Source organism: Peromyscus californicus, unplaced genomic scaffold (assembly GCF_007827085.1).
Source record: "Peromyscus californicus insignis strain IS unplaced genomic scaffold, ASM782708v3 Scaffold_14__1_contigs__length_90479793_seg_2, whole genome shotgun sequence".
NCBI lineage: Eukaryota > Metazoa > Chordata > Mammalia > Rodentia > Cricetidae > Peromyscus > Peromyscus californicus.
In genome coordinates this window covers 61,454,308-61,471,267 of record NW_026294436.1, presented here as the reverse complement: position 1 = coordinate 61,471,267, position 16,960 = coordinate 61,454,308, and the positions used below count along the sequence as shown (strand labels likewise).

Genomic DNA, 16,960 nt, shown 5'->3' with positions numbered 1-16,960 from the left:
TATTTAACTATAAGCACTTTGCCTGTTGATTCCTGATCATGACATTACTTGAAATGTGAATGTAAATATTATTTAGAAAGCAAACTGAAGTTCACCAAATGACTATATAAGGTGTCAATGAAGTTTGACATGAAAATACTCCAATTAAAAGAAATGGTCATTATGAGTTAATAGCAAAGAAAGAGAAAAATTCAACAGCTCTTAAAATAGTAATTCTGTTGACAGATATACACAGTATTGTTTTTAAAAACTGAAATGTATGTTATACAGACACTATTTCTCTCACTTATACACATAAATACTCCAAATATTCTTACAAACTCTGGAATATACATTAGAATTTCTACTGTTGGCCATCCTAAACCATGGCCTCCACCAGTACAGCTACAGGAGATACCACTTGCATAACATTGTTCCACAGAGTACCTTTCACTTAAAATTGATGATACAGTGCCCTCTTATCCTCTGTAGCTATGGAGATTTGATTCCAAGGCACACATCAAAACCTGAGAATACCCTAGTCTCTTAGATAAAATGGTACAGAGTTTAAATGTAGGCTACAGGCATCCTTCCTCTTTATACTCATCCAGGGATTATTTATAAAACCTACTATAGAACAAAAGTAGTTAGGCTGTATTGTTTAGAGAACAATGAGTGACAAGAAAGAGGTCCATGTAGCCCTAGTAAACACACAGCATTTAAAAAATTACTTTCAATACTCAGTTGAATCCCCAGATAAGGAAGGTTGACTATACTCTCTAGCCATGTTTACTATATTTATCCTGAGCCAAAGAGTAAGCCAAAGGTTAGCCTTTAAAGGAATGAGTTTGTCTTTATATGGCCTAAAAGCTAGAGATACGTTTTTGTTTTTAAATGATTGAAAATATGAAAAGAATAGTGATTTATAACATGAAGATCATTTTAAATTCACATTTCAGTACCCATAAATTAAGTTGTATTACAGTGTAGCCATCTCGCTTGCCTAACTGTTGTCTGGCTGTTTCTGTGTTGCAGTGCAAAACTGATTTTTCAGACAGACTGTGTGGTTGCAAAGTCAAGACCATTTACTATCTGCCACTTTACAGAACAGTGCTGCCAACCCCTCATACTGATAACTCCACTTCTTTATCTTATTAAATGTTCTAAATAGTAACCAAAAATGCCTAGCCTTTTGGACATTTAATCCTGGTAAACTGTGCTGATAATCTTTTCTTCAGTTGCTTTTTGTCACATTTTTTTTCTTATAAAGCTACTTAATAGTCACTTATTTATTTTTTGTTTGTATGTTTTCTAATTTAATAAATGATATTTCATTAATCTGTGTAGAGTTTTGTTACCACACTGATCAATTGTAAATGTATATAAAATCATCTTTGTTGGTTTAAAAAAACAAAAACAAGAGGATCTTCATGGTGGCAAGACATACACATGTCTCTGGTACATTTAAATAATATTATTTTCTCAGCTTTCTAACTCAGTTTTACCTAACATGGTTATTCATTCCCTGAGACCCAGTAGAGTTACTGAAGTATTTCATGGAATAGATTTCCATCCCCTTTGTTTTATTTCAGAGTGTTATGCTGGTTGTTCTCTTGTCGGTAAACCCGTTACTTGGTGTTTCATGTCCATAGCCTTCACTGTAGGTGACAGGACATCATTTTTACTGTAGGAATGTGTATGACGTTTATCACTGTTAAAAGTTGGACTAAGGCCAGAATACTTACTATGTGGATTAATTTTTGTTTCCTTTCGTAAACTTAATTGAAATTTGCCATTTATGTATCTTGTGAAGAAATTTGGCACCTGGATTTGGGGAGGAAAAAAGAAAAAAACAAGATAAAAAACTAAAAAACATTGTTTTATACTGGTAAGGCAATGTGAGTAAAGTGAACTCATTGTCCACCTACATGGCTCAGAGTCTTTTCTCTTTAGCATCTGTTTTTCCTTTGAAGAACATCTTAATCATCAGAGTTGAATTTAGCATAGTTAAATATTTTCAATTCTGAACATCAAATCAGTATACGTGAACATCTACTTTATGGAAGAAGCCTGTTTGGCGTGCTTATTTTAAAAGTAATTGGTTCATTGAAGATACCATGCTTCTGTTACTACTTGGAAATGAAATAACTTCTCTCTAATATAAAAAGTATAATGCCAGTATCTCTACCCTTGCTGCTATTCTGTTCTCATAAGGGTTTGCTTTTGTTCTACTAGTTGGTTGACCGTGTTTTTGATGAAAGCCTCAACTTCCGAAAGATACCTCCAATTGTTCCTTCTAAAACACCAGAAGGAAATAATGGTCGATCTGGTGATTCAAGACCTCATCCAGCAGAGCCTCCTGATCACTTAACAATTACAAGACGGAGAACCTGGAGTAGGGATGAAGTAAGCAAACTGCAGACTTTTAACATATGGTGAAGAGGCATCCCTACTGTGCCATTAGGTCCCAGTTACTTTAGGGGTATCAAGTTCATTAATACATTATTAAAGAGAGTTATCCAAGCTAAACTAATAATGTATACAAGAGTCAAGATTAATTCTAACTTAACCTAAAAGCTACTATTTATAAAAACTATTAAATCTTTTTTAAAAAATTAATATGGAACTAGAAAGATGGCTCAGCAGTTAAGAGCTCTCGCTGCTATTGTACAGGACCCAGACTTGGTGCCTAGCGCTCACATAGTGGCTCACAACCATGTCCAGTTTCAGAGAATCTGACTCCTGATCTCATTGGGCACCAAGCATGCATGTGGTGTACATACGTAAAGGCAGACAAAAGAACACTCATACACATAAAAATAAACCTGTTGTTGTTAATGAATATGCTAGCAGGTGCAGTGGGATACACCTGTGTACAGTTCTTTGAATGACTTGAGCTCTGGAGTTTGAGAGCAGGCTCGGTAACATGGAAAGACCTGTGAACGCCAGTGAACGCCAGTGAAAAACCAAAAGGAGAAAGGTTTATGCCAATGGAAAAATCGATGAAAGGGCTTAGGGAAAATCAGGAATATAGAGGGGGCTTTTACACACATGCGAGCACACACACACAGGTTATTTGAAATAGCACCATGCAGAGGGTTAATTGAGAACAGTGTATATATACATGGTAGTAGAGGAAGTCTATATCAGTAAGCCATTCACAAAAAGAAACTAATCACAGGTCTGTACTTTTGGATCCCTGGATTCAAGGACCTGAATATTAGTGTGTAGGAATGTTTGTGGTGCCAGGTGTGGTGGTACACACCTTTAATCCTAACATTTGGAATGCAGAGGCAGGCAGAATTCTGAATTCAAGGCCAATCTGGTCTACATAGTAAGTTTCAGGACAACCAGGGCTACACAGAGAAAACATGTCTCGAAAAAACAAATGGGGAAAACATGCTTTGTGTTTTATTTATTTGCTTATTTCTTTATTCATTTTATAGGTTCTGGAGACAGGGTCTCATGTAGCCCAGGCTGGCCTCAAGTGCCATGTAGCTATGGTTAGTCTTCAGCTACTGTCCTCCTGCCTCTACCTCACAAATACTGTCTTGTAGATGTACTCCACTGTGGTCAGTACTCAGTGTTTTTAATAATACTGAACAAAAGATTTACCAAATGAGAAAGCTACAGAGTTGCAGTGCCAGTCATGAGAGACAACATAATTTTTCTGTTGTGCCCTGATAGTGGTTAATTTGTTTTTGGTATAAATAAAATGATCCATTCTCTTAATTTTACCCATATTTATTGTATATCCTCAGGTATGAGGTGACAAATTCCTCTAAATGTAGTAAAATTTTGAGGAAGAAGTTTGTATTTTCAGTGAAGTCATCTCAAGGTGTTATCAGAAGTTTAATACATTGTAACACTGATCTATACTTTGTGGAGTAGAAATGAGAGAAACCTTGTTCTGTGTAGTAATCTTTCCATAGAATGCTGTACCCTTTCTTCTTCTTAATATGTATTTCCCACTTTTACTTCACCGTTTCCTCAAGGCCCATAAATTCCATGATTCCTACTTCTCTCCCTGTCTTCTTGTGGCTTTCTATTTTTACTCACTCAACCTTCTGTCCTCATTGAATCCAGACCTGTGTCATTGTGAGCACTTCTATTCCTGTCACACTCATTGAACTTCCTTCAGAGTTCTTACACTACCTGCTTTCTTACACAATATTTAATAGCATCCCCCTGTGGTATATTGTTATACCACATTATGTTGCTTTTTTAAAAGCATTTTGCTGTTCAAAGTCATGGCTTATCCTTCTGGGTCCCTTTTAGAGAATCTGCATTTAGTTGTACCAGTATAGGGCTATTTTGGAAGCCACATCTAGAATCAAATTGAGTCCTCCTTCTCCTCCCCTACACTAGCTCTGTCTTTTGTGATTTAGGCCTAACTCAGCCTGCCACCTGTCTTTAACACAGCCTTCATGCTCCCTGGCCTCATGCTGTCTGTGGCTGTCTTCTCTCTGCAGCAGAACTGAGTTGTGCCAGAGATCATGTGGCCCTCAGAGCCTAAAATCTCTCTGTGCATTGACAGAAGTTTGCTGACCCCTGGTTCTCAACTGTGGCAATACCAACCCCCATCATGAAAATTGACTACTTTGAGTCAATTCTTTAAAATTTATCTCCCTCACTAGTCTTAATAAGTAAATAATATAGTACTTTACTTACATTTTCCATTTTATGATATTGTGAATTATAAATATGAGAAGCAGGATCATGATAGTAATTAAAAAGGATAAAATGGGTTATTTTTGAAATGGGATGACCAAAGTAGGGAACTTTGACAAGTTATTTAACAAAGGAACTTTTTGTTGATGTTTCTTCTGTTTTCTCAACTTAATTACTGATTACATCATTCATTTCTTTTAAATTAAAATTGGCATATATGCATTTGTATAGTGAATTGCAGCTAGTATCTTAAGTTATTCAGTAAGTATATATTAATATGCTTTTTTCTGTTTCAGGTCATGGGAGATAATCTGCTGCTGTCGTCCGTCTTTCAGTTCTCTAGGAAGATAAGGCAGTCTATTGATAAAACAGCTGGGAAAATTAGGTACTTGTATTTTTCTAATCACTGCTTTGTTTCCTGTTCCATTTTCTTCAGACCTGTTGCCACAGCTGTGAGGAGCTAGTGAAGTCGCTAATGTGGATTCTTACTGCTGTTATCACCAGTTACTTTTGAGCTATAAGGAGTAGTCTTGGCTAAACAAATGTCCCTGGTCATGAACCCATTTGTAATTGAGAATTAACACTTTCAGTTATCAGTAACCAAAGCCATTTTCCTTCTTCACAAAATATTAGTAAATATTTTGAAATTAACAGACTTTTGAGGTTTCTCTTACTCAGACTGGACTCCAGTATTTTCTGCAGTCTGAGCTCTTCAGACTCGGGAAATCTGTGGTGCAGCAACCTTATTGATTGAAATCTAAGTACACTATTCAGCTCTAGGTTCACATTCTTAATTTTAAAAAAAAAAGTGACTGAGACGCTAGCGGTGGTGTACACCTTTAACCCCAGCACTCTGGAGACAAAGGCAGGTGGATCTCTGTGAGTTTGAGGCCGGCCTGGTCTACAGGAGGAGTTCTAGGACAGCCTGGACAGAAAAACCTTGTCTCAAAAAAGAAAAAAAAAGTAAGTAGAGCTGGTGACAGAGCCCACAGCCCATGATGGTAGGGTGCTTACCTGTCATTTGTGAGACTTTGGATTTGATTCCTAGCACTGAACATAAGTAAGTAAACAAACAAATAAATGTAGCAAAAAATCCTCATTTAAAAAAATAATGCAGTACTTAGTCTTACTGCAACTTGGCATGCCATGTTTTAGTGATACTCATGAGAGACCTGCCCTTTCCTGGATGGAGAAAGAAGAGGAGGGTTCTAGGGAGGTGGGAGCAGGGGAGCTATGGGGGGAGGGGCTGCGGCCAGGATATAAAATAAATAGATGAATAAAAAAATAAAAATAAAACAAAAAAGTGTAATCTGCACTGTCCATTTTCCTCTTTATTTTTAGTAGTTTTTGGTTTAAAAATACAAATACTTTAGATATTTTTATTTTATACATAAGATAGCTATCATGTGTACATGCATTTTCCCCTTTAAGCTCAGCTCTCAAGAGTCTCCTACACATGGAATCATCATCACTTGCTCTTTGCATCTTGGGCTTTTCTTAACTTAATACTTTTAGTTTTTCAAAAGTATCAGTTAAACATATTGATAGATCCTTAGTATTTGATTGGAATATAAGGCAGAGTGCCTTCAGGAATTGAATATTTGACTTTTCTTAATGAGTACCTGTAAACAGGTTTTTTTTTAAATTATTTTAATGACTACCTTTATGTAATATGCATTTTTTTAAGAAAATTTTTCATTAATTCTCATACACACCTGAGAATAGGATTATTCCACAGAATCATAATTTCATATTCATTAACAAGTAGTTATAGAGAACACAGATATATTAGACTTCATCAGACAAAGGCACACATGGCAGCTTGTTTACTTGAGTGAGTCAGCCTGGCTTAAGCTCTTTCTGCACACTCAGAAGACTTTTTTTTGTCTTTGTTTCATTTGCTTCATTTGAATATTAACTGTACTTTACTATTCACAATTTCTATTCCCTCAAAAACTAAGTTGGTCCCCTTTTTGTTATTGAAATTACTAATTAGATAAAGGAGATGAAAATTACAAATTGTGCTAATTTCGGTGAATTAAATTGAAACTGAGTTGAATTTTAAAAGTTACAGTTCATTCTTGATTTTAGAGAAATTAATTGCATGCTACTTATAAAATATTGCATAAGTCTGATCTTACATATTAATCTATTGTTTTATTCACATTTGAAAATTATGAAATTAGCATTCTGAAACTGTCTTACATGAGGTTTATTTTCCCTATGATGATATCAGACCTAAGTTTGTTGATCTCATTTTCTTTCACAAGCAAGAGCTCTCCTCACAAGTCATCCCATCCACATCTGATACCCTCGAGTCAATTTGTACCCACAGGCAGGTGTACCCTGTGGTAGAGCCCATTTAAAATTAGTAGGAAAAAGTAAGCCTAACTAATTAGTTATTACACATAAATTAACAAATCTCTAGGCCTTGGTTTAACAAATCGCATGCCTTGCTAATGAATCACTAGAGAAGTCATGCCTCAAGCTTGACTCCAATACTCAGTTCAATTGATGGTGATAAAATTGCTGCTCTGGTGATTTTAATTCCACTAAAATTATACTCTAAAATTGAACATAGAGGTATTAACCAAAGGACTATATAAATGAAATAAATGTTGACTAAGACAGTCTTATATAGGAATTGAAATTGTACAAATTGATGTACAAGGCCCTGGGTTTGATTGCCAGATTATCACCAAGGGGTGGAGTGCTATTAAAGTCTCCAAATATATTCATTCATTGATTTGTGACTGTATGTTATTTCCAGCATTCTTTTTGACCCCTTCACAATTAAGTACAGAAGGCAGATATGAAAATGTAAGATTATAGTTCCGAGTGACAATGTATTGGGAAGGAAATACAGGATAAGATCATATGGAAACCCATACCAAAGGCCTTTGGGGAAATTCATAGAAGAGGAGTGAATTGAAGAGAGACAAGGAAGGGCAAGGGGCATGGCGACAGCTGATACTGTATAAAGGCAAGGAAGGGTCAGCTTGAGCAGAGTTTATTACTGTGTTTGTACTGCACCCTAAAATGTCATGGGAAGGTAATAAATGAGTGTTCTCTTTATACACTGTTGTCTATAAAAATGTCACAGGAGTCACATTGTATGGTCATATGTGACTTGCTGGTGGGAAGGCTTGAATATATCATACAATTTTATCCCTACCTTACTGAATTAAAAATCCCCTCCCCTAATAGCTAGATCCTTATCCAGGTAGTCACTCATAGAACATAGTATCCTAGACTGCCTGCCTTGTGTCTTGCTGTTGTTGACTCTTAGATATAGCATCTGGCTCAGTCTGCACTGAACTCATTCCCAGACTTCCTCACAGGAAAATACTGTGGATTTCACATTTAATTAAATGAGCCCAGGTACTACATAGATTAATTAAATTGATTAATTGATTTTACTAATTTTGAAATTTGATGGTTGGGGAAAACTTTAAAGATCTCTATAAATGCCTTAATGACATAAATAGCAAATGTTACATCTGTTTAAATTGCCTTCCATGTGAGCTTTGAGTTTTTGGTATGTGTAAAGCTTATGGCAGACTTTATAAAAGATAATAATGGTGATAAAATGTCTTGATTATTTTTTTGAAATTTATCACTGAATGCCAAGCTTGAGGCACAGATACGATGAACCAGTGTATAGAATCATATGTGATGGATTTATGTCTAGTTAAGAATAAAAGGAAATGGAAGATTGTAGCCAGATTTTTCTTTGTGCTGCCAGCTCACAAGAATCAACACAGAGACTTAGCATTAATTATGAAAGCGCAGTGTTAGGTTAGGCTTGTTTCTAACTAGTTCTTATAACTTAAATTAACCCATACTTTTAAATCTACATTCTTTTATGTGGCTCAGTTACCTTTACACTGCCCATCATGCTTCCTCTGCATCTGGCTGGTGACTTCGCCTTTATTCTCCCCAGAGTTCTCTCTCTGCCAGGAAGTCCTGCTATTGACCATTCAGCTTTTTATTACACCAATCACAGCAGCACATCTTCATACAGTGTACCAATATTCTACAACAGAAGGTTTACTTTCACCTCAGCTATTTGGAAGGGGAGGTAGTGGGAAAAGTATTAAAAAGTGTATGTGATTTCTGATAACCAAATCTAAAGGATACAGATTGGCCTTCTGCATGCGAATTGCCATGGTGGTTTGGGGAATGACCACAGCTTAGAAACAAACTCAGATGCTAGTGAACATCTAAGTGTATGTATACTTAAATTATTTGACTATTCCTGCTATCCAGCATTCTTGCCACTTTCCAGCCCTGCAACAATTGGCCTCAGGTGGTAAACTACTGTTTGCATCCCAGACTACTTGTATTAAGGACTTATATGTTTTTCTCCCAATGCCAACAGCTTCATTGGAAAGAATTTTTAGTTTACTAATTTTAAATGAAATAAACTTTGAAATTTGCTGTTTTCTTGGTGGAGCTTACCCCAGCTACTCTTGAATGTAATTACAATGTGATAGCCATTGTTCAACGACCATTTTAAGTAAAAAAAACTTTTGACCAGTATAGCTTTGTCTAAAATAACGTGCTGATGTGATTTTCTGCTTCCTTGGCATCCACATAAGTGATTAGAGTTAATTTCCTAAAGCCAGAGTGATAGGTTTGACATCTTATGTTTTTAAAAATAAGCTTATTCTTCTAATAGGACATTGTTTTCAGTGAATCAGGAGCCTTGAATAGCTGTCCTATGTTCTTTTCACCAACAAGGAAATTTTTAGGAGTTCTAGAAGCCATGTGTATTATACTCATTCATTATCTTCTGGAAAAATTCACTGACTTTTTAGCACTTCAGTATCTCTAAACACATACTTCTTTATACAGGATCATTGTAGTTTTCACTTCACCTACGGAGTCCTCATTATTTTCTTACTTTCCATAAGCCTTGTTGCTAAAAAGACCATTTAAAAAGGCACAATGCATTTCTTAGTGCTTGATATCATAGTCATTAGATGAAGCTCTTAGGTGCCAGCATTAAGATTCAGTCTTTTCAATTTGGAAAATTTCAGAGCTCAGAAGAATTTTATTCTGCAGGCTTTTCACCCTTCTTAACCTGGTTATGAAAAATTGCAGATGTTCACAACTTGATTTTGATTATGTGCTTTTAAATAACATTTGAGGAAATACCATTAAGACCGTTAATGTGAGGGCTGGAGAGATGGCTCAGAAGTTAAGAGCACTGGCTGCTCTTCCAGAGGTTCTGAGTTCAATTCCCAGCAACCACATGGTGGCTCACAACCATCTTGAATGAGATCTGGTGCCCTCTTCTGGCATGCAGGCAGAACACTGTATACATAATAAATAAATAAATCTTTAAAAATTAAAAGAAAAAAAGACTATTAATGTACAGGATTTAGTTAAAGTAGATTTCCAGACTAGATTTATTGGAGAACTTAAACAGAAAGGTGTTTAAATCTTTCTCAAACTGCTGACTTGTGTCTCAGAGATTTTAATGTATTGGAAAGAGAATTCTGCATTTGGCTGACAAAAAGTTGTAAAACTAAGAAATTTGAGTTTAGTTTCTCATATAGAATAGTTATCAGTTCTTTTTTTTAGAAATATATAAAACTTTACACTCTCTTAACTCCTAAGTTATGTACACTAACATGAATTAAGAATTTGAATAGCAGTACAGTAAGTAGTCCAATTTTCCATCTTTAAGGTAATGTTCAGAATTTGATCCATCAACAAGGTTGATGGTTCCTGTGTAAAGAGGTTTTAACCAACAGTTACATACCTAATTAAGCATATTTTATTAATTTTGCTGTACTTATACTTTGCATTTCTATCACAATAAAGTTAAGCTTTCTTAAGTAGTGGGTATATCATTAGTTACAAATAATAACAACACTTCTATTCAATCTTCAGCTAAAAATAAGATGAACATTAAAGAGTTTTAGGCATTTATTAGTACCCAGTTAGTTATGTTTTTAATGGGTTTTCACATGCATGAATTGATAGTATTAACTAATTATTCTGAGTTCATTCAATAATTGTTTTATTTTTCTTTATGTAGTTTTGAAATGATGTCTTGATTTTGATATTATCATCAAAACCCTGAAAGGTTAAAATGCTTGTGTTTTGATCTGTAGAATATTATTTAAAGACAAAGATCGGAATTGGGATGACATAGAGAGCAAGTTAAGAGCTGAAAGTGAAGTTCCTATTGTGAAGACCTCAAGTATGGTATGGTGGTTTTTCAGAAGTAAACATTTCAGTGGCATGGCTTCATTTGTAGGGAAAGAAATAGTTTTGAATATTTGTTAGTTTACATTCTAAAAGACTGTGTGAATGAATAGATTCAGTACATTTCAACCAGTGCTGTTCAAAATATCAGTTGTTTCAAGGTTGCAGAGAACACTAAGGAACTGGGTCTTCTGTGTTTCTCACTGTGATGCATCTTGTTCACATGATAATTATACATTATAAAGAAGTAGCTTTGAATTTAGAACTTAAATTTTAAGTTGACATATTATTTCTATTTACTTAATACAGTATTTGTCTTTTAAAAAGCATGGATTTATCATATTGTTCTCCTATGTTGATGTTTTACTTTATATATTTTTCCAAAGAAAACTCATAGGCACGTTGTTAAAATGTTGCAAAACTGATTGAAACAGATGTTTGAAAACCTTTTTTTATAGTAGTAGATTGCCTTGAACTTCTATTAGTATTATTGAAAAAAAATTACTCAATTTCATTATTAAAAATTCTAATTTGGATCTTGTTTGCTGGGTGTCCTTTGATATAGCTATTAACGCAGTACTGTAGAGATAATGAGATGCATTGCTTGTAATCTGAGAATGTTTTAGTAAGCTAATTTGGAGTATTGCTTTCCCTGCAGGAGATTTCTTCTATTTTACAAGAGTTGAAAAGAGTTGAAAAACAGTTGCAAGGTAAATTTACTAGTAAATGAATTAATTATGCTTCTGGATGTGGTAGTGTGGGGTGTTCTAATGGATGTCTATAATCCCAGCATTCAGGAGGCAGAGGCAGGAGGATTGAGTTTGAAACCAGCTCAGTGTATTCTATTTCTGAAAATGTATTTCTTATTATATTCTTAATTATTGAGACAGTATTTGACTAAATGTACCAGCCAGTACATATAAAAGTATAGAGCTGAATATATCCAAATTATTCATAAAAGGGAAGTTTTACAACTCTGTATAAAGGACTGGAGATATGCCTTAGTCCTAGAGTTCCTGCCTCACGTGTGCAGGCCCTACCTTCTATCCCAGCTGCATGGAGTGAATGAATGTAGTGCAGCTAGGGAGGCCGGCTCCCAGAACTGCTCCAGGCTTGTGAGCAGAAGACCTCAGAGTAGCGGGACTTTAGGAAACTTTTTATCTGAAGGCCTTTAGAACTAAGTTTCTGTCTATCTGAGGAGAATAATAAGGAAACACACATACTTTCTGATGGTAACTTTCTCTTTGACTTAATCTTAAATAATCCCCTCTGAGAATCTGTCTCCACACTGCTACAGTTTTTACATATAGCTATATATCTCTCTCTACATACATAACATCCATCTTTCTCTTCCGTGGCCATACATCTCTATACACAGTTACATCTGTTTTCACACAGCTACACGTCTTTCTTTTACATACATTTCTCTTCTACATCTCTTTTCTATACAGCTTCATCTTCCTTGTCTCCAAATTGCCATAGCCACAAATCTTCACACAGCCACAGCTGTACATCTCATTTACATAGCGCTCTCACCATACAGCACTGTACACAGTTCCTTCACACACCCTCACACAGCTCTTTATACAGTTCCTTTTACATAGCTCCTCTACATAGCAGCAGGTCTTTCACATAGCTCGCTCTCTGTCTCTGTCTCTGCTCTCTCTCTCTCTCTCTCTCTCTCTCTCTCTCTCTCTCACACACACACACACACACACACACTTCTTCATTGACTCACTCTCACACATTTCTCTCATGCTTTTTCTTCATCTTTCACATATCTCTCTCTGCCCATTCAACTACATCCTTTACTTAATTCTCTCTCTCTCTCTCTCTCTCTCTCTCTCTCTCTCTCTCTCTCTCTCTCTCTCTCTCTCCCCTCTCCCTTCCTCTCTCTTCCTCTCCCCTCTCCCCTCTCCCCTCTCCTCTCCTCTCTCCCTCTCCCCTCTCTCCCCTCTCCTCTCTCCTCTCCCCTCTCTCCTCTCTCTCTCCCCTCTCTCCTCTCCCCTCTCTCCTCTCTCTCTCCCCTCTCTCCTCTCTCCTCTCTCCTCTCTCCTCTCTCCTCTCCCCTCTCCCCTCTCTCCTCTCCCCTCTCTCCTCTCCTCTCTCCTCTCCCCTCTCCCCTCTCCCCTCTCTCCTCTCTCTCCTCTCTCTCTCTCTCCTCTCTCCTCTCTCTCCTCTCTCCTCTCCTCTCTCTCTGCACAGCTCTTACATAACTTTACACTGGCACCTCTCTCTAGCAGCAGCTCCTCTCACAGCCAAGCTCTGGACAACTATATGTTACATTTTCAGTGCCTGACCCATTCTCATAGCACAAGGTAAGTCACATAGTTTCTCTTAGGCTAGGGATGTCATATTAATTGGCCGGTGAGTAATGTTTAGCCATCCACGTAGCTTTAAGTTGGTGAGGGTTCTCAGACAGAAAGTAAACAGTTGGCTGAACCTTGAGCCTGTAACATAAACTGAGGCTGGGACTACGTGCAAAAAGTCAGTTACTGTAGAGGGTTATATCTACCAAAGTTGCCTCACATCTGACCTTGATTCAGCAACAAACAACACCTAGGAATTCACCCTTGGATATTCATCTCCAGGGGCAATCAGTTTGCTTTGAATATGTTCTGAAGTTTAAAATTAGCTGTCTTTGTGACTGAGAATATCATTACTTTGTGTGAATTATAAAAAAATACTCTAATATTATTAGAACTATTCAGGTTAACCAGCAGTCATCTTCTGGACCATCCCCAGCAGTGTGTGTGCCCAGAGATGGAATAGTTTTAGGATCTAAACATATAAGCGGTGGGGAAATACTCAGAGCTGTTATTAGGGAAGAAATGAAGTGGCACATGAGAAAAATTACAGACAGAAACCACCAGTCAGTTACAGTCAGTGACTCCATGGCTTTGCCAGGTGGGGCTCCCCATCAGGCGGGTCTGGTGGGTTGACCTGGTCAGTACTAGTTGTCACCTGTTGTATACTCCCACAGCCTCCTGCACATATTGATAGCTCCCAATATAAAAACTAAAATATTATAAAATTAGATTTTAAAAAAATCTTTCTGTTTTGCTCTTGATGCAAATTGGTCTTGACTACTCTCTGTAGCTGGGGATGACCTAGAACTCTTGATCCTCCTCCCTCCCTCTGGTGCCCCCACACCTGGCATAATTATAGTGAGATCATGAACATATTTGACAAACTCTGTGTGTTAAAAATAGAACCAGGATTTTCAGTGCTCTTCTCTGAAGGTAAGAGGAAGTTTCCGAAAGCTCTTGGCTTTTCCCCTTTTAAGCGCAGTCTGTTCAATCTCCTAAAGTGTCTGTTGGGACCATATTGGATACCTAGGAAATGCATTCAGGTCTGTGTAATCTACAATGTAGATTAACCACAGAATTATTAAATCAGATCAAGTACAATAGTAGAGGACTAGCTGAAGTCTGTCTTAATGATAAACAATGCTCATATCCACCTCTTACTGAAAATAGAATTACATCTTTTTATTTTTTATTTCCTTCAGTGATCAACGCCATGATTGACCCAGATGGGACCTTGGAGGCTCTTAACAACATGGGATTTCCCAATGCTATCCTGCCATCTCCACCTAAACAGAAGTCCAGTCCTGTTAATAACCACAGCAGCCCTGGTCAGACACCAGCACTTTGCCCCCCAGAAACCAGGGCTCTGCACCCTGCAGCAGCTGCAGCCTCAGCTGAGTTTGAGAATGCTGAAACTGAGGCTGATTTCAGTATCCATTTCAATAGGTTCAACCCTGATGGGGAAGAGGAAGATGTTACAGTACATGAGTGACGTTCCCTTGGGTGTTAGAGACATTACCTGTGGAGTGACTAGGGTTATTGGAAGCAGCATGATGTTGACATACAAAACAAGAGAGCTTGGTCAGCAACAATCTTGTTATCTTTGTCTTCTTCATTTATTTATTTATTTTTACCTCTAATGGGTCATAGCAGTCTTTTCAAACCACTCAGACAACTGCTTGAAGCACACTTAGCAAAAGGCAGCTTGTTCGGCTTTGCCTTCTGTGGTTTCATGATTTTCAAATTGAGTCATATCATTGCATCCTTGCCCTTCGTAGATCTTTGTGTTTGTTTGTTTGTTTGAAACTATGTTGTGACCTACAAACAAACTAAAATCTCCAACGTTTCTGAGCCCCCGTGTCTCCTGTGCCAAGCTCCTCCCTGAGATGAACTTCTCATCAGCTGTACAGATTGTTTAACCATTGAGTTTGCTTCTTAATAGTAGGGTTTATATATTACTCACTGTCATTGGACACCGTGACACCGTGCTCTGTAGAGTAAAGCAGACCCTCCACAGCAGTCATCCTGTGTCCTAAGATTTTTTCCAACATAGTGGGATTTATATAACTGTTGCTAAGTAACTTGTCTTGGGGTTTACGGAAATTAACTATTATGTTTGCACTAAGATTTACTGGGAGTGATAGATGGACATACCTATATATCATTAAGGACTGACTTGTCTTTCTGTACATAGGAAGTTGACAATACTGTATTTGTTTTAACCCCACAGTGTTTGACTCCACTTTTCAAAAAGATCATTTGGCACTTTTTTTCCTTCCCTCCCTCTCTTCCTTCTTTGCTTCCTTCCTTTCTATTTTAAGGAAATAAGATTTTTGTCTCTCCTTCTAGATGAAATGACAACTAGAAAGGTTAAACTTGACAGATAGTTTAGGTGGAGTATATTTTTAAAATTAAGAACATGTATATTTATCCTGTGTTACCAAGTTTTTATGTGGCAGTTGGGGAGGGAGATCCCTCTGAAATGATCATGAGGTTAATTTTTCTTCATTAGGAGATGTGGAGACGCAGTAATTGTGAGAGTAGTTGATAGTTTCGCTCCCAGTCCTTGAATTGCTTCTGTGTGTCCCTGTAGGTCCATAGTAACCCTGTGTCAGTCTCACACATTTGTGAGGACCCAGCAAGACGGCAACGCGACAAAGGCTTTGGCTAATAGCGACTATAGAGAAAGCCTGTGAAAAAATGCCTTCTTTGTTTTTGTTACTGTTCTGTTTTCTTTCCAGGAAGCTCACATTTCAGTAAGTTTTTAAATAAAGGAATTATTTTTGTGTTTCCAGAACACTATAATTTGGGTGAATCTTAATTCTTTTAAATATTAATAGGCCTGGATTTGCTTCAATGGCCCCGTTAGTCTATAAAGAATAAACTGCAACTTTTATGATATGGTCTTTGATATATTAGCAATAACCTGTGCTACATTTGTTTTATGGGAAGGTTAACTGTATACTTCAAGATTTTTTGGGATTTAAGTAATCCTGTGCTTTTGGATCAGTTAATAAAAATGCAAAATCTTTTTGTAAAGATGTAAAAGCAAAAGTCTGCTGTATAATGGGTCTTGTATTTTTCTTTAAATTAAAAAAAAAGGAACTGTTTTCCTTGTAAAGCTAAATTCACAGTTCTCATGAAGTAAGGCTTCAAAGGGGTTTCAAAGACTGTAAGGGGAGTGAGATGCTTTGAAGAAACAAAACATAGAAACAGGGTCAGTCCATTTGAAGAAAAAGTTATGCAAAATAATCACCATTGTTCCCTCCTTTAGTTAATGTCTGGTACTGAGTCTGTCCACATGGAAGTACATGATAAGGAGTCTAAGGAAGTATTAAAATATATACTTACATTATTGTTTGTTTACACAGTTTTGTTCAATTATAAACATTTGACCTTTTACTATGTTATTTTTATTTTGTATGAATACATTCTCCTTATTTATTTTTGTTACATTTATTACGTTATTTTGTTATGCATTTACAACTCCATTTTTAAATAAAGTGTTTCTGGAACTTTATATGGTGACTATAGATTTCATATCTTCTACCATCTGATAGACCTACATTTATCAGTTTACCAAACAACTGTTTACAGAGCATTTTCTAGTGCTCTAGTAAAAGAGCCTTCCAGTGTTAATGAATATATGATCATCCAAAGAAAATATTCTTAGAGAATTACAATAAATGTAATACAGTAGCTCAATACTTCAGTGTGACACACACATATGTGTCATTTGCAGTCAGCCTAGGCTCATCCAAAAGCTTTGTGACAGTAGTGTA

The 16,960-nt window shown here is 36.6% G+C and overlaps 1 protein-coding gene across 12 annotated transcripts in view; it reads left to right on the top strand.

Moving 5' to 3' along the window:
• Positions 1-16,698, top strand: part of Cep170 (centrosomal protein 170) — a 95,501-nt gene extending 78,803 nt beyond the window's left edge. For all 12 annotated transcript variants that reach the window (XM_052737735.1, XM_052737733.1, XM_052737729.1 and 9 more), the window contains 5 exons: positions 2,215-2,385; positions 4,947-5,035; positions 10,776-10,869; positions 11,528-11,579; positions 14,381-16,698. In XM_052737735.1, coding sequence (XP_052593695.1) covers positions 2,215-2,385; positions 4,947-5,035; positions 10,776-10,869; positions 11,528-11,579; positions 14,381-14,670 — 696 coding nt within the window. In that variant the 3' untranslated portion in view covers positions 14,671-16,698. The remainder of the gene's footprint in view (positions 1-2,214; positions 2,386-4,946; positions 5,036-10,775; positions 10,870-11,527; positions 11,580-14,380) is intronic.
• Positions 16,699-16,960: the final 262 nt, after the last annotated feature.